We start from the raw sequence: 22,408 nt of genomic DNA on the forward strand, positions 1-22,408 counted from the left end.
TTTTGCATGCACAAAGAATGGGCCCCTTCTAAGCAAGTATGACATTCAACTGATTCATGATATGAACAACATCAGTTTACACTAAATAAGAGAGTTTTAGAAAACAAAAAAATTATTTTACTGTCTTTTAACCGATATATACTCAAAATTACAAAATCAGTAGAGTGGTAGTGTTTCTTTAAATTTGTACTTTAATAAAGGCTTTTTTTTTTTTTGTACAAATATTTCCCATGGTAGGCAGTGAAGGTAAAATTCTCTTTACTATGACCTTTGCATTGTCTTCCAAATGCATCCGTTACTTTCTTAAACTTTTCTTTGACCACCTGATGCCCACCATACCTGTCAGGAAAGTAATGACAGACTTTGATGTTACTGCAGTTTCCACAGAACAAGGATCACTTAGTGATAATCACAGTTCATTTGACATGCACTGCTACTATTTGACAGGCAGGACTTTGTTGCTAGAATATTACCCCGGTAGGTTTTTGCTTCCATAAAACAGAGTGTTTTCAAAGTAATTTTTCAGCCCGCTACAATGTGGTCCATGAACCTGCAGTTATAATTCCCAAATGGTTAGGCAATGCCAGACCCTTGCTATTGTCCCTCAGATCAGTCAGCTCCAGTAACCTAAGGTGTGTAGAGTCATCTAGAGCCATTTCTCCCAGTTTGCTTGCTTTTTAAAGCAATTTCTGTAATGCCTGAGCTGAGTGGTAAAGTTAAATGTACAAAGACAGTCCAAGCTCTACCAGCAGCCCTGCTATTTATAGTCAGCCCTTAGTAAGCACAAATGAATCTATGACTTTGACACTGAAGCCACCTCTTTATCATCTTAAACATTTGAGGATATATGGATTAAGAGTTCCTATTATTTTATTACAAGCCTCATAAACAAACACTCCTAAATTATCATGACCGGCTAATTGACAAGAGCCTGATTTACCCTCCTCTGTGTGTAAGACTCCAGATCTTTCCATGTCTGAACACACACAATGATATGACAGTTTTAAGTTTACATCATAAAACACTGACACAATTAAAGTGTCAATTTCAAGATGATTGTCATGCAAACATAAACTGTTTGCCATTTAATAAGCTTGTGTTTTCATAGAAATACAATGTGTTAGAGTTTGTTTCCATGAAAACACATGGTTAGAAATGCTTGGTTAGAAAAGAATGGAAACACTTTTCTTGATACCAAGCACAAACACTTGCAAAATACATGCTGGAGATTAAGCAGCTTAGCACTCACATTTGTATTAAATGACATATGAAGGGTTAATACCATAGTAGAATGACTTTACTTTTTTAAAACTTGGGATAAAGATGTTTTTGGAAATTTCTTTTATTTAAAAGCATCTAAGGCCATGAATGCTGCATTTGCTAATGCAAAGTAGAGAGAAAGAACATACCTAGGGTGCTTTGAGAGAAATGTATTACCCTATTGCCAAACAGTCAGATAAGATCCTGCTTTCTTTTCTTACTGACATTAATCTCTGTATAAGACAGTAAAACCCAACTAAATATAGTATGCTGTACCATTTAAAGCATAAAGGGGAAGCTAAACTACTTTGCATTGAACATGATTTTCTGCCACTGAAATCAATGGCAGTTTTGGTAGTGATTTCAAAGGGTACATAATTTTCCTCTCTTCTGTATGCCACTCCATCTGTCTTAGCCCATCTCTTCTCTCTCATGGGAAAAGTCTTGTGAGGAAAAATAAGAGTGCAGCAAGTGATGGACATACAAAATGAAGCCATTAGAGGATGATTTTTATGAATATGATGTGTTTGGAGTATGGACAGTGTCAAATTTAAATGAGTAGCTGCTGCTATATGTGGATTCCTACCCTAGGTATCTTAGGCGCTTTTGAAATATGCTAAGTACTTTTGCTCCAATCTTGCAACCTGGCTGTGCTTTACTTGATGCATCTAGGAAGCCCTGCGATGAGAGTTATGATGGCACTGGAAGGAAGCATACATGTAAGAGCTTTAACGGATCAAACACAAAATCTGCCACCACTCAGTTCTTGTTGTCATGCCTTTATGCAGAATTTGGTCACCGTCAATTGAAGCTTCTCTTGCTCTTCTTGCCTAATGTGTGCAAATATAAAGAATGTGTACGTAACATTTAGATAAATAGTAACTGGATCCTTTCCCCTTTTTCTTCTATTTCTCTACAGCTCTAAGAGTAATAACAATCATAATGGAAATACAGCCTCAAAAGTATTTGGAAGAAAATGTGTAGCAGACACATAAAACTATCAAAGGGGTTGTCCACTAAACTCTTCAGTGATTATGAACTGGAAAACAACAGAAGCTAAAAGGAGAAAAGATTAATTTGTGCTAAAACCATTTAAATAGTCAATTAAAAACTTTTTCTGGATTTATCATACAGCAATGAACTAACCTAATAAAAGGAATGGTTATTTTTGGGTATGCCACTCAGAACTATCATACTGAATTAATCTTTTTTTTTTTGGCTTTGGGCAAATTATTTTTGCACCTTGGTAATTTATCCATTTAGTAATAGAACCATTTTTTTTTTTAATAACAAGTGCCTAGGAGGAAGATTTTGGGTGAGCATAAGCAAAGGGACAGGGAGGAATAAGAAGAACGGAAAAATACAGACACTACAAACTTTTGTACTGGGTAAGTTTCTCAATAATTGCCCAAGCCCCACCAGTGGGAGGGGTCCATGTTAAACTAATACTATTTGTTCCCACACCAAGGTTCTCTGTGGCTCTTTTTTAAGATTCCCTGTTAGAACTGGCTGGGGACCTTCTGGTGACAATAGTCTTTGTTGGAAAATATAAGCTTGCCAAAGACGAAACATTGCACAGGAATGTACATTACAGTTTCATCAAGGATGGGATTTCATATTAAAATCTGCTCCCAAAACAGGTAACAGTGAGGTGGTGAACTCATGCGAACAGGATGTGGGAATGCAAGGTTCAAGTCTCTGAACTGTTTCATCCTAGCACAGCTCTGAAAGCCAAGTCATCACCATGTCATGTGACGGACTATTCACTAGGCTACTGACCCTGTTCTGAGTCTCCTCCTGAAAACTACTGGGAAAAACCTAAGACTATTTCAGTGAAATATTTTCTGAAATATCAAAAGCTCTGTACAACAGGAAAATTATTTTCAATCAATCTTTAGTACTCTGCATGTAAAATATCATCTTTTTGGATGACCACTTTACCTGCACTTTTTCTTCACAGACCAAACAAGCAGGCAACATAGGGAGGGAAAAGGAAAAGCGGGCCAAGGTAAAAGAAATGTTAAGAGTTTAAACAGGAAACTTGCCTTATCTATAAAAGTTGTCTCTGCAGCCAGCAAATATCACACCTACAGATCTGTTAAGTAACAGTAACAAAGATAAGGAAACAGTTTCTTCAGACAAACATTGGTGGGAAGGATGGTTATCAACTGATGACTATATCTAAAAGGAAATCACTAAATGGCTTCAGTCATATACTGGCTTTCTGAAACCAGAGGTTTCCCTACCTCTGTAGCACAGAGAATAAATAAAGCCTAATTTGAATTTCCAGCAAACTGCAAGAACACCACCAATGTTGTGAACTGCCTTTTGAAGTCAGTGGTAAACACCTCAAAAAAGAGAGGAAGTGAGCTTTGAGGGTGTGTCTAGTCTGTTGTTCAGCAAGTCACATTGTTACAACTGTTTAAAATAACTTGCTGCAACTGATAGTACATACTAACCTTGAACAAGAACCCATCGGACACATACTGGAAGACAAGACAGATAGCAAAAAAATCTCATAATAATATTAGTTCTTGCTGCAGAGTTACCATTCTTCTTCAAGGCTTCATGTTTAGTTAACACTTCACATCTTTAATTTACTGTTTACATCTTTTACAGTAACTCATTGAAGGTTCAATTCTATTTCTATTCGAGTCAAAGATTTTACCATTAGTAGCAGTAAGGGTAAGAGAAGAATTTCACTGAAGTTCCAGTGGCAGTTCCTTAAAATCATAAATTCTGTTTAGGTGAGATCCTATTCCTCTGATAAAGTGAACGGTGAATCCAAAACCAGACAATACAGCAATATATGGCAAGGTAATAGCATCTGGGTTCCAGATCTAGATCCTGCAACTAGAGTCTTGCCTTTAATAGGAGGAGATAGTCACACTGGCATTCAAAGGTGTTCAGACTGGAGGATGCAATGTTGATACTTACTAACTCTCACTCTCTCTCTCTCTCTCTATGCAGGTATATTTGCATATAAGACATACTTGGGAAAAAATTTATTTCAATATCGTGATGCTTATTTCAATATGTGTGCTAATAACCACATATCTATACGCAAAATCATGCATTTTAACTATGTTTTTACAGTGCACATATAACCGACTGTAAAGAAAACATTATGGCACTGCAGAAATGATTGTGTGTTTTGTCATACCATGAAAGCAGCTGTATTTCTTCATCTGATTTAAATTGAAACACAGCTATTAAAATACAACAGGAAATTAAAATACTCCTCTCTACTAAAATAACACCAGGCACCACGTTTTCTGAAACCACTTTTTCAGTTCAACGAAGAATTTTACATACGTAATGTATATGCGAGCACAGGTTAGGTAAGCAGATGATCATCTTCCCACCTCGCATGCAAATTACAAATGCAAATCTAGAGGGCTTTTATGTACTCTGTCTCAACCTTGACCCAAAGTATCTGTCACTTTGATCCCTGCTATCTGGAAAGACTTTTGAAGATCTGTCTTCATCATGCTCCCCAAGAAATTTAACAAAAATACATAAAGACATAGCACTCAGTTAATACACTTTAAAATTGTTCAACTGTTCTGAAGAAAGAAAATGAGACTTGAATTTTAAAAAGTCAATTTCCCAAATTCCATTAGGATTGTATTTAATCTGTGGCTAACCTGTTTCAGTTCCTGTTTTTCTACCCAAAACTTTTTATTTCTTCAAACTGACCCACCTGTATTTTGAGGCTGTTTACTTTTTAGGGGAGCATTAATTGCTATACTTCATCATGTTAGAAGACTTAGAGGGAGACAAAGCTCTGACCAGGAAAACTGTTTTTAAACATAAAAGTTTTACAGAATGTCATAAGTTGGTCATAAGATTAAGAACAGACTACTCAGTATGCGCTAGAGTGACTAACTGATCTGCCACAGGGAGATGCCTGATACATTGCCTGCATGAAACTGTGTCCCTGATTAGGGTGAAAATTTAAATAATTCCAGGTTGATCTTCTCAGAGGGAAAGCTGCAATAGCTTCCGATATTTTTACAGTCCTAATAAGATTAGACATCAACATACATTAAAAAGGCCTTTCAGGTTCAATAGTTGTTTCAGAATGGGGAGCGCACATGTCTAGCAGCACACTGTCAAATAAACGAGTCTATTAGGAATGATGGAATCAGTCACTGGTCTCAAAATTCAGATAATAAAATGTGCTTTTTTGGTTCAGACACCAACCTTGGAGACGTCCACATGACTCAGCTTGTTTTAGAGTCATTAGAATCCAGTCTTACTATAACAAAAAATGCAATCCTGTGTTACAAAAAAAACTATGTCACAAAGTGAAAAAAATATGAGCAAAAAACTCCAAGGACAGATTCTTCTCAATCTGTTGAAAAAGGGTATCAGTGATGTTGTGCATGGGAGTAAACCACCTCCTCTGGGAGGAGACTTTTGATCTTTGAATAATCAGGCAACCAGACCTAAAGATTATGTTTTAATCTTAATTTTATAGCTGTCCAAAACCAAACACCTTGCTGTATTTGATAATCCATTCACAGAAACAAAGATTTATCTTTCTATAAAGACTGAGGTGACTTTAGGGAACTGTTCAAATCAAATCGACGCAACTTTGCACCAAGTTTGGTCCCACACTAAAGAAATTAGAGGGAGCCTTCCTCTGATTTCAACAGTGATTGAATCTGTCTTTCGGAGAACATTATCATCATTGTTTAGCAAGTGCAATCATCTCTTAAGAAAATATTGCAAAGGATATGTATTCAGAAGGCTTGTAGTGTGCTGATATTTCTCTACATGTATAGTTAGAGCTACCTAGACTTAGGCTATTCAGAGTAAGTATTGTACTTTGTTTAATCTCTCTGACCCACATATTAAAGAAAAAAATCAAGAGCAGTAACACTTCCCATTTGTTTTCACAGTGGTTGCATTGCAGAACAGCCAGAATGCAAAAGCAGACTTGGAGAAGCCTGTACTGTTGGTTTTCTGGTACACAAGCGCCTCAGAAATGCTGATTTTAACTTAGTGACTCCACCATGAATATCCACTTATTGCTTTCAGAGTTGGATTGAAGTCCTGAAGTTTGGAGAATATCCCATATTTTGAAGTTTACATTCAGCCCACAACACAGTTTTCTTCTGCAACCAATGATCACATAAAAATTGTGGATGACTGCTCTTACAAAGCTGAAAACATTAATTTCAAATAAAAGCTGTGTGAGTCCTAAAGACAGGAGGTTTCCAAAAAAAGGGAAGACTTCTTGCTAGTGTTTTACGGGCTGATGAAGGCATGTTGTAGTTAATAGGAATTCTTCCAGCAGCTGCAATAGGATTCAGATCAGACCTATGCTTTCTCTGCTAGAGTGCTTTGCACAAGTGCACAAGTTCATGACTTAACTTAAGTGTTTCTAACCTCAGATAAATGCTCTTCGAAACAAATAGATGAAAAAGAGAAGGGTACCAACAGTATAAGATCAACTTTCTCGGGAACTGTAAGGTAAGACTTTGCTATAAGAAAACATTGTAGCTATTCCCAATGTATTTAATGCTTAAGACCACAAACAGCTTAAATTCAATTATTTTAAGCTACAACCACAATCTTGTAATATCTATCAACAGGACTACTAGAATTTAGGTGTTTAATGTCGGAAATCTAACACTCCCCCAGCACTTCATCTTCACTTAGAACATTAACTTCCATAATCTTTTAAATATGGAAGAGAAAGTCTCTGCCCATCGGGTACACATCCAAAGAACAGGGCAGAAAAAGAAATGAAGTGTAAACAGAATTGGAATTTATTTTTTATAAACTCTACTAACATGTATTAGAGATGTGGAAAGGGTCAGGATTTACCCTTGGATAAAGATCTGCAAATTTAAGATTGTTTATTTTTGTCTGCCTTTCCTAATTGAGGTTGGTAGGTAACCACAATTTAGAAGTATTTATATCTAACACACACACACACACACACACACACACACACACACAAACACACACATTTTAGTTCTGGATGATTAACATTTTGCAAATGCCTGTCACCTTTCACTTGGCAAAATCCATTTGCATCTGCTTGCCGTTATTTAGCTTGTTGCTGTTGTTGTTTCCTATTTTGCTATGAAGACACAGAATAATCTATCTTAAGGTATTCACCAATAAACTCACAGTAAAATAGGTCCACAATCAACGGTTACAGGCAAAAGTCACATACAGCTAGATGCTGCTCTATATACTAAGAACGGAATCTGAGAAGAGACCCGACAATAGCTTAAAGTACAGCTAATAGACTTTCCCTAGGGATGTCAGGGCAGTGCACTTAATTGCCTGTACTGTCAGCTTTAAAGAAAATGAAATGTTCCTTCCAACTGTGCCATAGGGTTGGGGCCCAGGTGGAAGCCAAGCTTCTAACTAATAGAAGATAAGAGGCGCCAGATTTCTCTTAATTCTGATCAGTGATTCTGTGAGGGCATAAAACATGCATTAATAAAAAGCTCTTCCTGTGCTTTACCCATACTTGCTTCCACATGTGCAAAGGGCCAAACAGGCTGCCTCACAAGCATCACAAACTCAATGGAGAAAATGGTTCACTGCTTAGACCTACCATGAAGAAAAGAACCAGAGCATCCATAGATTTCCACCTATATCTTTGTCATAAGTCACGTATTCACATGCCACCACTGACACTGTGTATTCTTACTCCCAAGCCAGCCAGAAACATTTTCTAGTCCCTAAAATACACCTTCCTTTCCTGTATGGATCAGCAGGCTAAACTCTTCCTTTCAATATGCCACTATCTTTGCCCCAGTACTCAGCATCTTTGCCACCACAAGGAGAAGGCAGCATTCCTTCTCTGTCAAGCAACAAACAAGTCACGGACATAGCGTTTTGTCTTGCAGAGAACAGAACTGATTGACTGATGGTGACAGCACCCAAAACAAATATTTTACTGGGATGGCTTCAAAGTTGAATGAAAGGTACAACATCCAGCTGCTGATGAACAGGTTTTCTTTGGCTCACAGGAAAAAAAAAATCAAGCATAGCAGTAGTTCAGTAAAAGTTTTAAACAAGAGAAAAGCCCTAGATAGTTGTCTAAGGATTCTTCACCAGGGCAAACAGTGCTTCAAGGACAACTAGGAAAGTAGCTGCTATTTGAGGCAACTTCATTATAAAATCATTTTTAATAAGCAATCTGAACAAAGAGAGGGAGTGCTCTTGCAGAGAAGCCCCCAAGGGATCTTAAGGCTGCCCAGTAAAGTTATTAGGAGGTTACACACAGGGGACCAAACAGCTATTTTATTGGCCTCAGGGGACAGGGTTTAGTTTTCACCTGTTCTCTTTAGGCCTTGGTGCTAACAGCAGATCTGTTAACCATCAGTTTTCTGCAGAAGCCCATTTTCTGAGGAAACATAATTTACTTACTTCAGCTGGCACACAAAACACATGAGGTGAAGTATACTAAATACTCATGTACTAAGTAATTAGAAATCATATCAGTAAAAAATAAATAACCTTTATTTACCCTTTAAACGCAGATAAGCAAAATCACTAACATACTTAAAGAAATCTTTGGTAGTGAGACCCATGGCTATAAATAAAACGCAGGAAGTAAAATTAGAGAAAAATACAAATTCAGGTCTTGTGTCCAATTAAAGTTGCAAACACCCATGTGCTTTTGGAACTCTGGTGAGCAACAGTTCTAGGATATTTCAACATTTTAGAAGCTGAAGAGCCTGTCCCAGATCAGCCTCTCAGTTTCAAACACGTGATGCCTTTTTTTTTTTTTTTTTTTAACAAGTGCTTAGAGCCAAAGATACAAAGGACCTGACTGTGGATTGGATAGGCATGCTATCTCCTTTAGGCTAGTTGTGCTACAGCAGTACCACAGATACAGCAATCTAAGCTCCAGTAAAGACTTAGGGGCTGGTCAGGACAATTTATTGAGATGCCTCAACTTTCTTTACATGATTCCACCACTGGGCCTCTGGTTACATATACCAGGTAGTGAACAGCCAACCATAGCTGCCTATGCTACAGTCAAACCTTCCCACGGCAGTATAAACCTGAAACATGAATTCATCTTTCAGCCTGGATTTAAGTCTCATTAAAGTACACACTCAGATACTTCTCTAGACCAAGACCTACCACGAGATGGGTGTAGGAATACTCAGAGCTTATGTGTAGGAGTACCGCACTTAATGTGCGAATGAGGGAAAGTATGGGATAGCTGCTTGTTTGGAATTTCAGATAGCAGAAGGGACTGGTTTACTTCCACCCTTTGCGAACAAAGCTGCCAGCTCATCATGCTTTCATTTAGCACGCTAAAAGCATATAGTCCCCACTGAATTGTGCAACAGTAGCTCAAATCTTTAAAACTGGTGCCTAGCTTTGGAAACATTCCTTACCCCCTAGAAATGAATGGAAATAATAATTTCAGTGCAAATACGGCATTCTTATTCCAAATTAAAATTGGCTATTTCTGATTCAGAAAAAAAGGAATATTTAATTCAAAATGAAGGAATTCAGACATGGATGTCTACTGACACAACTATTTAAGATAAATTACTCCAGAATAACTATTTTGGTAAATTGCCAAAAGAAGAGAAGTCTCTAGCCTGAAATAAAGGGCAAAGAGCTTAGATATTGTTATAAAGGAGTCTTAATCTATACAATCCTTCGGTATAACTATTTTCTGTTAAGCTGGGATATATCTTGGGTAAAAACATTTAAAATATACAGTGCTGAATGTGATGATAAAGTACATATTTATTTGCATAACAAGCAGAGATATCTACTAAAGGATGAACAAAATTAGTCCATGGATCACAAATAGTGGCTTTCTCACTGCTGTACCTGTCGCAACGGAACTGAAGAAGCACAGTCTCCAGACATGGTTTATGGCAGTATCACACATGAACAGCAGTGAAACAGAGTAAAAAGGAAGTGCCAAAACTTGTGATAGCTCAGGCAGCAGGTGACAACAAGTGGTAACACACTGAAATGTGAAAGTCCACCAGTCCCGTCCAGGTACCAAGAAGGTGTAGCTGCCCTGACCTAATTCTACCTCAGGAAGAAAGGAAAAGTATTTTGTACATACACATTTGAGACGAAGCCAGGCTTCCCAGCAGCTTAACTGATCGGATTGCTGTGGACCGAGTACCAGCACGTTTTGAACACCATTTTGTAGCTGCCTTTAATGTCTGACTCTCTCTTAAGAGATTTAGGATAGAACAGTGGCAAAGAAGCAAGACTAAAAAGTTCCATTACCAACAAAGCAAAGCCTTATCCTAAGGGCAGGAGAGAAACTGACTGGGCTGGTAGGTCTTCACCTTCCATTTCCTCTGACAAGTGACCAGGTTACTCCTGGGTACAGGAGCTGACATTCTTGGCTGTCTATCACTAGGACTGCCAAAAGAAACACACTCTTTCTCCCCAAATGATGGTAACTTAGTCTAAGTGCACAAAGCAGGCAGCTGTCAAACAATTTTGGACTCAGCTCACAAACATCATACACTGTATATTGACAGTGATCTGTGGGTGTACCTTCACTGAAAAATTAGGCCTAGTGAGCAGCTCCTAGCTCTGAGTAGCGCAGTTAATCTCGCCCAGGAGAGAGTAACCCGCGAAGGCTCCTGGATCCTCACTCGTCCTTTGATCACAGACGTGTCTCACTAGGGCTCATGATTCTTTTCTGCTGCAGAAAACTGAAGTGATCTATGAGCTTCCTCCAGGGTGTTGAGGAAGCTGTTGTATGACTTTCAGGGGACACAGACAGAAAACTCTGTGAAAACATGGGAGAACTGCTGGCACTGAATAATCCGGCCTGCATCTTCAGTGCAAGGAATTTGGGTCACTGACCCCAATAAGAGAGACAGCTCTAAGCCATACCCATCACTCCGTAGCGCAGCCATGCTGAGATATCCTCTCAGCTCAAATGCAAGAATTTTGCCAGCAGATAGGACTGCATTCAAGCAATAATTGAGCGAGATACTGGGCTAAAACAATTATAAACATACTGGATGTGCAAAACCTGACTAGCTTATGTAATTTGAGACTAGTCTTTACACCCTGGAAGCAGTAGTAGTAAAAATATATTCTCAGGAAAGTTCGTTGTGCCATAAACAAATGCCCAAGTCACGCACAAAACTGACATTACTTCTGAAAAGTGTTTGGATTAGTTTCTGGAGGTAGACTAAGCTGAATGTATACATGCAAAAATCGTTGACTCGGGCAGGAATCTTCCCTCAATTGCTGCAAGAGCTCCTCCAATTAACTTACTCTATCTACTTTGAAACCAAGACTTTATAAAGGATATGCAGGTCAACAGTAGTTCAAATTCTTCTCTTCCTTCCACAGTCATCTGATGTAGGTATTTTTGTACTATGAATATTATTAACTGAGGAAATGGATAAGAGCAGTTGTTTTCACTTTGGCAATATTTGGAAATGACTTCTATCACTACTAGATGCACTGTGTTTGGGAACAGCATCCTTTCGATCAAGAACATTTTATTACTCATCTTTTATGTCCCACAGTGCCTCTGGAAGACAAGTAAGAAAACTCAAGAAATCAATGCAACACTTACCTTCAGAACATACGTAGGCAAAAAGGATCTTGAAACAATCAGTGGAATTTAAAAATGAATTCATCACTTCCAAGGAAGGGCTGCAAACCCTATGTTGTTTTTTCTATCTTAAAAATGTCTGATGAGCACATAAATGAATGTATCTGGACCTCTACGCACATATGAAGTCTCCTTTAAAGCTTTTGACTGTCATTCATTGTAATTCAAACAGCACGAGAAAGAAGGTTCCATTACATCAAGAATTAATTATAATATTAGCCTTCTGGGTACATAAGCAGGAAACATACCCATACTTTGTTAGGTAGTCAAGTCAAAATTCATTAAAGAAAGTCAGTGCTCAGGATGTAGAAACGGTCTAAAGGAAAATAAGGTGATTTATTGATAGCTCTGAGACACAAACGGGCTGGTAGAGACCATCAATCTCATCTGCATGAAGCACAGAAAGCTTTAGATTTAAGATGCCAGAGATGAAATGCTACATATTTCAGGGCCGAGTTTAAACTCAAGCCAGGAAGTACTAAATGCTATGTCTTCCGTAGCCTTTGGTTCCCTAAAACGTTAGGTCTTTATTCTCACTGATACAATGATGCCAGTCTGAATTTGCAAAAAGGCTGAAGCTCTGCATCTAAATTAATGTGGACTTTGAATACCTTTCTATTCTGAACACGAAACATGAGAGGAAGCGAGTTGTACTGGGAATATTAGTTTAAACTAAATGACCTGTTACTTCAAAAAAGAATCTAAGCACCAGTCCTATCCTTCTCCAGTTAAGAAAGGACTGAAACACCAGAAATCCTGCTTTGTACAGAAGATGAGATAGAAGTTGACCGCTAATATCTGACTTAACTAGTCTAAATGTTGTATAAGAGGATGGGTTAACTTAACAAAGTCAGCACGTGAGCCCAAGAGAGAGTAGCTCTACAAAGAGACAGAAGGTAGATAAAATTTACTCTGTTAGTGCTGCTTGGAAGAGTATTACAATGTCTGTTTAAAAAATATCAAGTTTTGTAACTCTCACTTTCTGAAATTGAGAGGATATGAATAAGCAGCTAATGAATCTGAATACTTGGATAAAATGTGTTATACCAAGAAAAGCGAAAACCTTTCAAGTTTTTTATTTAGCTAGTTATATTATGAACAACCTGCAGTTCTTCCATACCACATTGCATGTCCAGGAACACTGAATTACTGTTTGATTCAGAAAAGACCTAAGCACCTATCTTCAGCACAGTAGTTCAACTTCAGCCAACAGAGCACATTTATCAAACATGGGTGCCAGAAAGTGGTTAAAATATACTCCAAACCTCAAGCAATAAAACTGTGAAGAACTAAAAAGTGGAGACGGAACACCACTGATTTCAACACCTGTACAATGAAAATGGCCATTAGGATGATGCCTGAAAAGGGTTAACCTGATGCTTCAAATGCACATTGTATCACACTTTCTCACAACATACTCCACTAATTCAGTCAGAAGGTCGTTACAGTCCCTATTACACATAAGTGCTAGGTTATAAACAAACATTCCTAGATGCTGTACATTGTAAACGTGGAATGACAAGACTTCATCCAGATTTCTAAACAATGGTGCAAAACAATGAACACACACACTTCAAACAGCATTTGTAAGAGTGCTTCTGAAATTTCTTTATAGAAATCCTACTCCATTTCACTTGATTTGGGTATGGTTTATTTATAATGATAGAGGGCAATAAGCAAACTCTACCTAAAGAGACTTGATACAGAAAAGCGCTGCTTGTCAACTGCAGCTGATGAGCTCTATAATTCAACAACACAGATTAGATTTGTAATTTTTGCATCTAGATGTTTATATTAAATTATATTTGTTTCATGCTATTCCAAAACTGTGTATTTTGACGTCTACTTCTTTATACAATAATGCAATTACAGAAAAAAAATGTCTATTGTGTTTGATGTCAAGGTGTCATGCACAATTTACACCAATTCTTGCTCTACACGAGCTAGTCATCACAAGAATCAGTTCTAAAAGAACTTCGACCAAAACTGAATGAAACCTCATATATATATTTTCTGGCAAATGTAGTCTACATTTTCATCATGCCAATTACTGCACATTGCTCCTTCTATTTTAATCCTTTCCTAATGGGGAAGCTTATCTTCCCATTACCCAGGGAACTTTCTTGTTCATGCTTCAGTGACTGCATGAAAACTGATTAACAAATTGGGAAACTAGTCTTTGACAGTTCTCTTAAAGTAGCACAGACATAGTTCTCACTTAATATAGAAGATGCTGGGATTCTAATTTCTGCCTTAACTAAATTGAAGGCCATAGACGGTGAACAGTAGCTAATCATCTAATATAGTTGATGAATGCATCTTTTTTTTTTTTCTTATAATGGTTCCTAAAGACAGAATCCACTACAGTGACAACATTTTATCAGTCTGGCATGGCTTAAGAAAGCATCTCCTATGCTCTTTAGGTCTGTGGCTACTATTTAATTTTTCATATATTAAGTACTGAATACTGGAACTGGAGATGTGGCTCTCTTACAGCAGGTCAGCATGGCACTGCTGTATACAAAATATATAGGGTGGTTTCTGCTGATTTCCAGGTGGAGTGTTACCACCATTTACAGTCACTAGCCTCTATGCAAGAAAGGCCCAGGACTGAGCTAGCATAAATACTGAATTACTTACCACCTCTAGAGAGGGTGGTCGCTCCAGGCCAGGGTTGAGCTCATGGGCAAGGCTGTGCAAGGAAGCTGTCTGTACAATGCCTGGCCTGCGGATATACAGAGGACTTCAGTCTCCTGTACTGTCATTCTCAGTCAGCATGAGCTCAAATATTCACCAGAAATCTAAGGGTCAAATTCTGCCCTCAGATGCCTGTGTGTAACTCCCATTTAGGTCAATGGAAACCATATATGCATACATCCAAAGAAGATCTCACCCTAAAAACGCATTAAGTAGCAAGCCCAAGCCCACTTAAGCAGAGGAGCACCATCCTGCTCTAAAAGAAGCCTGTGACTTTTAACACTTGCTTCAAAACTCAAATCAATCAGCTTCTCATCTGTAGTTCTTACATCAAACAACTGTATATTGTAACTCTGTAAAGTAAGATTTCACAAGTGGCATACGATATCAAAGTGAGATTTTTCATTACATGAATACTTTAAAAACAGGAATGAAATAAAAATGAAATTAGTCAGATACTTTATAACACCACTTTTACCCTACGAAGCTGTTGTGAACGTACTTTCAATGCACACCCCTATTAAAATGCACATATCGTTGTAAGCTTTGTGCAGTATACCCTCTGTTTTGTTAGAAGGCTTTCTTCAAACTCTAATAACCTCAGCTTTCTCCTATTCCATAGATACTTGAGATGACAGGCAAGTACAGTTTCTGTGCTACCAGATTTCCAAACCTTGAAGATATCAGAAGAATCACAACGTATCTCTCCTTCAGCTATAAAGCATAACATTTTCTTGGCATTGTGCTTTTAGCTCACTGCAGAGTAGATGAGAGTTGATCCCCAATAATGGTGTCTCTGAAGAAGGGGACTCAGAGTAAACGTATATGTAAGTCAGTGTACACACCCACATCCATTTCCAAGGTTGCCATTTATGAGGACTTTTTATATGTATGGTTGAGAGCAAAACAGTAGCCTTCTCATTTCCACCAAGGCCTCCTTAAGTACAAGCACAAAATGATCCATCCTACAGATTAATGCACAGGAAGGGACAGAAGACTTGCAATTAAAATAATCTCTTTTTATTTCATTCATACTGCGTATATAACAGATATATAAAAAATATACCATCCTCCTCACTTGTGCTTTCTGGATACACTACTTACCAGCTAGCTGTAAGATAAACATATAAGAACAAGGAATTCTGCCTTTTTTCTTCAAATCTTTCTTTTCCTGCCCTCTGCCATAACACAAATGTGCATGCATGCACACACACACACACACACGTTGTATACTCGTTTGGATGACATTTCAAGCCAGGACTGGAACCGCTCTAATGCAGAATATCCACTAGAATTTTTTAAATGGAGCCTTCTCAGACGAGACAGACGCCTAATCTGTGAGCCACAACACATTCACTAACATGAATTCCATTTGTAAGAGAAGGCCAAATCAAAAGATATTACTTACATGTATGAGTCTTCTTTGTTACAGAAATACCTGTAGGGCAGAAATGAAACCAATGTTAGCAAAGTGATCGCCATGCAAGTTCTATTGACATAGATTTCATTGTTAAATTCTTTCACTTCAGACACGCAGCAGCCACTCTAAAAGAGGAATGAACATTACAAGGATGTGAATGTTAGAGTTAGCAGGATCTCCCTCTTTGCGTGCAAACTTTAATGTTATATTCTCTTCTTACAGCTCATAAACAAAGGTTTTAATACGTATTACTTAAATTTTGTTGTTGTAAATACCTATCTATGGGATGCTGTTTTAAAACAGAAGCCAGTGTAAAAGGAAGACACTGACAATGCTATGGAAGCCCTCTTCTGTTTCCCATAGTTAAAAATTTTCCCACACTCAGATCAACTAATGCACATCAACCTACCCAGACAGAACAGACTTGAGCAATAAACCAACTCATTTGCTATGTTATTAAGTTCAAGTAGTTCTTTGAATGCAAGCTGCGGCTTATGCTCATTAAAACCAAATAAACAGCTCTCTCAATATAAGCATTACTTGCCATAATTCCAAGCCAGACGCAAGTATCTCCAAGCTGTTTAAATATATAGTTTCTGAAGTAATAAAGATGTTTTTTATGCTAGACAGGTATGCCACAGTGATCACCAATGATCGCCCAGTGCCAGTGAAATTTGAGAAGCATTTTAAAGACAGCCACATAATGAACAGAACTAGGCAAAATACAGAATAACAAATACAGATAAAATGAACTCTGTTAAATATCATCCGAATTCATGCTTGAATATAAACAGTATTGTCTCTACTTTAGTAAATAACTGATGCTGTACTTGGACCTCTCAGTAGTTAAGTTTCACTCTCCTTGGGGGGAATTTTATGAGAAGGGAAAGAGGTTACTGGAGGTAGTACAAATATTTGAAACATTTCATTTGTGATTAGGCCTGTAATGGAATTTTGGAAATTGTTTTGCCTACTATTTATGAAAGACAGACAGACCTGTATCTCCTTAGCTACCCTCCTACCTCTTCAACTGCCTCTTCCAAAAACAAAGTACTACGGAAAAAGTAGGCTTTTACTTCAGGCTTCCTTACTTTGTTATGGAACTTCTCTGGGAGACAAAAGTAGGTTATAACAACTCAACAAATGTAGAGTTGTTATTTGCAAATCTAGAGCTAATTTCTAAAGTCAACAGTTTTCAAAGTATTCATGTTTTTGGCACATACATAAATCCACACTGCCAACTCCAAATATTTAGATATCAATTTTGACATAAATGTCACAAAGATATTCTTTAAATTACATTTCCATTGCTATCTGCCTTTTCGTTTTCAATCATAAAGTTCCAGAAGTGTGAGGTTTGCAACCTTTCTTTCCTGTAAAAAGGAAAGTTGAGAATTTTGAGGTTTTGGAAAATGAGGTCTTGAGCAATTCCACTGAGTAATTCAGTAAATGGGAGACACTGGTAAGCAATGTACAAAAATTGGAAGACTAAAATTTGATTTTGAATGTACACTGACTTAAATCTGAAAGCTCTCAACCAAAATCTACATGCTCCTCATGCTAGGAATTAGGGTTCTAGCCTCAAACTGTAGAGCCAGAGTAAGCAGTAAGAACAAAAAGTAAAAAAGTATTATAATAAAATCATCTAGTTATGTGAGTAGCTACAACACAGCAGTATTTACATTTGTATTTTGTAAGAGCCAGTTTTCTTGGATTTTCATTCCAATTAAATCCTTACTGGGGTGGCTGAGAGTAGAAAGACAGAAATGGGTGTCAAGGAGGTGAGCGTATTTTTTTCGTGTGGATTAAGGAACAGCATCCCAGAAACTCCTCTTGTTCTTGGCTTTTACAGCAGAGGAAGCAGATGTATGGAAGGAATGCACTGAGCTGAGTGCAGAAGAAAGGAAGGGAGGTTGCAGGCAGCAGGCTGAAGGACCCTGGATGCAGCTTTCCAGATAATGGTGGAGGGATTCTGAGAAAAAACATGGCAAGCTTAGACCAGAATCAGCTTCTCTAATTTAGTTGAGAGAGACAAACAAAAAGGAGCTTGAACTCCTGAAGTCAAGATATCGGAGAATTTGATGGAAAGCAAAGTCTATGTGTTATTATAGGAATGATAGTTCAGGGCAAGAATAGGGCCAGAGTGAGAAGCAGCAGAGAGAACCAAGTTGAAGCTGGATAAATGCCGTTCAAAATGGTCAGTATCTGTGCTCATTTTGCTATATGCAGTCCTCTTTCTAGGTCTTTCTTAAGATCTGCCTTACCCTTTGAATTTGAAATTACAGCCCTCCCTAGGAACATTTGTTCTCCTAAGGAGGAACATTTTTGCTGTTGTTTGACTTCTTGAGAGACCACAGAATAGCAGGCACTGCTCTTCGCAGCCTGTTCCACCGTGACAAACTGTCCTACCGCTTCCTTGGCAGAAGCCCTCCCCTCTGCCCTCGCCTCTCTGGCCAGCTCCTACAATCGGAAGGATGCTTTAGTGAATGGGAAATGCAGAGAAAAGAAGCTTTAATCTGAACACCATTTGCAACTTGCTCTCCAACACTACCGCTAATAAATTGATACATCAGTGCTCTTTCAGCATTATGGGAACCATATGTGTTCTTTTCTCAGAAAATAATGCTTTCTGTAAAATCACTTTGAACAGAAAGTGCTTATGCTGTCACTTCTGATTACTCACAGCCTCTTCACAATGGGATTTGCCACAGCACAAGCAGACTTAGCCATATTCGCTGACTGAGGGACTACTTCTCCCTGATGTATGAAACAGTGATGGAAATATTTGCGCTTAGGTTTTCGACTTGTTTTTTAAATGAAAAGAGTAGTGATTTGTTCCAATCAAAAGTTTCCATAACAGTTACTGATCAGCATCTGATAAGGCCTTTTATCTGTTTTATGCAGATATTTTTAGATAATCTTTTAAAACAACAGCTTGGAGGTAGGGCTTGCTTGTGCCTTCTTCATAGTTACACTGGTAGTTGCAGTGAAACCAAAGCATTTTACTCTGACTTGATGTTTCACAGAGACTAGCTGCAGTCTGGTAGAACCAGGATTAATTCTGCCAGTGAGTTCAAGAGGACTAGATTTAAACTAATCAGGAACTTGTACTTATGTTTAAATTGGCTTATTTTTTGTTTTAATTTGTGATTTTTCAAGAAGCCTCTTCTTTCACTTCAGTAATTATAAGCATGTAAGAGCTGAGCAAAAACGTACCAGAATATCCAAACAGTTACTCGGGTTAGATACAGTACTAGTGCTTTAAATACAAATACAATATATGCAATGCATTCCTATACGGTTGCAATCTGGTTTAGTTTTGAGATAGGAGGCTAACGACCCTGATATTCAAAACATTCAAGAACTACAATAATCTCCAAAAATAAGAGCACTATGAAAAAAATCACTCTGAAAACTAGTTAATGTAAAAATTGGTAGTTGCATGAGCTTTGGCTTTCTTTTGGCCAGTGCTAACTCCCACTTACCAATATATTTGCATGTCTGTCTTTTGAGCCATATGCTGTAAGTCTTACAGAGACAACTAGTCAACTCTTTTGAAATCAACAGGATCTCTTGAGAACCAACTTCTGCAAGTCCAATACACATTAGTAATTTTCTTCACAAGATTAGGCACAATTAACTCACATTAGTCACATTCATAGATATTTCTGGGACTGGATCATAGATTTATGTAGATTTGAATGGACACTACATGATAAAACCTAAATCTAAAACACTACTGAAAGATAAAGTGTTGTTTCTTTTCTAATAAGTGGAGCACAGACAATGCTCCAAGTTTACCTAAGATAAAACACCATTTTTCAAGTATGTGTTTCATCTTCTATACATGGGCTCACTTCAAAATGTGATATAGTGGAGCAGTATGTGACCACTTAATATTACCAGCACTCTCCTAAACTGCTAGTTTTCCATTTTTAAAAAACAAATAAAAAGCTAGAGAGCAAGAAACAACCTTAGCTTCAGTGTTGTTAATATAGAAAGACTTCCTGACTTAACCAACTCGACTTCAAAGTAAAGCAAAGGAAATGTCATGAAAATATCACAATATATCACTGCCATGGTTATCAGTGAGTGAAAGTTTCAATATTACAGTTTATCACAGAATTTATCACTTCAGCAGTGCAATTTGACATTCCTGATCAACATCAAATCTTAAACAAATTAGCCTCTTAGACAGACTTTTGCTATGCAATGCTCTTTGCAACAACAATCAATTCTTTTAAATTAAGAGAATTTATACAACATTCCCTTTCCCCCTCCCACTAACTATATGTAATTTGCCATGATGGGTGATACTGACAAAAATAGCTTTTTGTACGCAATGAACTTTGAAAAGAGTATCTACCAACAGAGACAGGATATTCTTTTGCAAGCGGTTAGCCTGGCTGACCTTCACTAGCCAACTTCAAATAGAGATAACAATGTCTTCAAGTACAAAAAGAGACTCAGATATTTTATACATCATAAGCTACTTCTCACAGTCACCCATCCAAATAAAGAAGCATAATGAAACACTGCTTACTCTGTGAACCCAGATCCCTGCTGCTGTTGTACAGTTGTCAACCTTCCGTATTTCAAGGGGAAAACATACTTTGATGTACAGAATGATAAGTAAAAAGTCCCCTGTCTGGCAGAATACATTACTCTGCAAAATATCAAAAGAGGATATTCTTGAGCGCAATTTTCTTAAACCACCAAGCAAGCTGCTCCACAAAAGTTTGTATGGATAAAGACAAGCATCACTGGCACCATTGTGTTTTCTTCTCTTTTATATAGTTTGTTTTGCTTTTTGTGCCAAAATTAGTTGTTTATTATTGGTCTGACGGTAGCATACATATGTAGATGATATATGTGTATGATACTTCAACTGTGTGTGTGTATAAATAATTTTTTTTAACATATTACCCCACCCTCGAAAGTCAGCAGAGTGGCTCTAGTATATTTTGAAAGTTAGCCATCTTATGGCAGATCGTAAATCTTTGGAAAAAAATGTTAAAATTTTAAACTCTAAGTCTCCTGCCTGACATATTGTGTAAAATTAGAAAGAAAATGTATTTCAGGTGTGGATCCCACTGCGTTTCATCCTGTCAGTCCACTTCTTTTTTTACTTTATCTCTACACAAAGCTGGCAATTAAGGTGGAAGATTGTATGGAACACTTGGGCGCTTGCAGAGAACCTACCAAAGCAGAATAATAGATCTGAATGTATTCAGACAAGAGCATATTCTTTCAGGAATTTTAACAATGGTTTATACTAAAGTTCATTAGGATCTTTGACTTGAGGGAGATTCATGATCTTTGTAGGCATTGTTTATAGTGACCAAGGTAAAAATAATATGCATCCAAGTATTAGAAATACAACTTGAGTGAATTTAACCAAACAAAATAATGTTATGAAACAGTGTCCTTGTCTAGGACAAAAGAGCTGCAAATGACAATCAGTGCATATTACTGAAAGTACTCCAAGTAATTTTAGTGTTTTGTTTCAAAAATTGTTAATGGACACTAATGCTCATAGTTCGCTCAAAAGAGAAATAAATTATGTACAAGTTCAAGGACAACATACAGTAGGCACCAAAACATCAGGGATGTAAGAACAACGAAACATTCTATAATTATATGAAAAGCTTTTAAAAACATTTAAATTCTGATGATCATAAAAATATTTAATAATGCTCCAGTTTTCCCCAAGCTTGTCCACAGCTCTGGCTGCTAAGCAAAGAGCTCACTGTGTAAAACAGGAAGGGTTTTTCAGTCAGGTCTAGGCCCTTCTTTTGTTATAAAGTCCATAATAATGTACCAAAAACTACACCGAGTCCTACATGTCAAGATCAACTTAAATGTTTCAGTCAACACTGATAAAAAAAAAAAAAACTTGCTCTCCTAAAATTCACAGCTGCTTCTTATATCTTACTTCAACAAGCCTGTTTTTCAAAATCTTATTTTCGGGGTGTTAGTCCAGTTCTACTCCTAGAATCACATGGTGACATCAGTATTTCAGCCTTTTTTCCTGAGCTACGTAGTTATGAAGAAGAGCTTGGGAAACGTTCTGCTTGTAGCGTTGCAGACTTGAGCCTGAAGCTACAGAAAATTTTCCACAGCACTATTTTTTTTACTCTCCACTCTATCAGGCAAGGAAGCAAAATATTTGAGAACAAGAGATTAAAAAAAAACCCAAGGATTAAAAAAAAAAATCTTATTTTTACTAAGATAGATGACCTTTTTAGCCATTGCAGCTCAGACTGGCTTCCTGATTCTGACTTTGTCATGCTGCATTTTACATGTTCACTTTTCAGTAGCCGACAGCATTCCCCCACCCAAAACCCCTTAAAATGGTAGCAGCACCTGAGAAAACGTTAATATAAATTACTGTAATTCTTTCAAAGCCACAAAGTATGCCTAAGAGA

The 22,408-nt window shown here is 37.5% G+C and overlaps 1 protein-coding gene across 2 annotated transcripts in view; it reads right to left on the reverse strand.

Annotated features, from left to right (window-relative positions):
* RORA (RAR related orphan receptor A) overlaps positions 1 to 22,408 on the reverse strand; it is a 397,725-nt gene that overhangs the window by 102,998 nt on the left and 272,319 nt on the right. For both annotated transcript variants that reach the window (XM_068958202.1, XM_068958205.1), the window contains one exon: positions 15,969 to 15,998. In XM_068958202.1, coding sequence (XP_068814303.1) covers positions 15,969 to 15,998 — 30 coding nt within the window. The remainder of the gene's footprint in view (positions 1 to 15,968; positions 15,999 to 22,408) is intronic.

This window comes from Struthio camelus, chromosome 12, assembly GCF_040807025.1.
Source record: "Struthio camelus isolate bStrCam1 chromosome 12, bStrCam1.hap1, whole genome shotgun sequence".
In the NCBI taxonomy this organism is placed as follows: domain Eukaryota; kingdom Metazoa; phylum Chordata; class Aves; order Struthioniformes; family Struthionidae; genus Struthio; species Struthio camelus.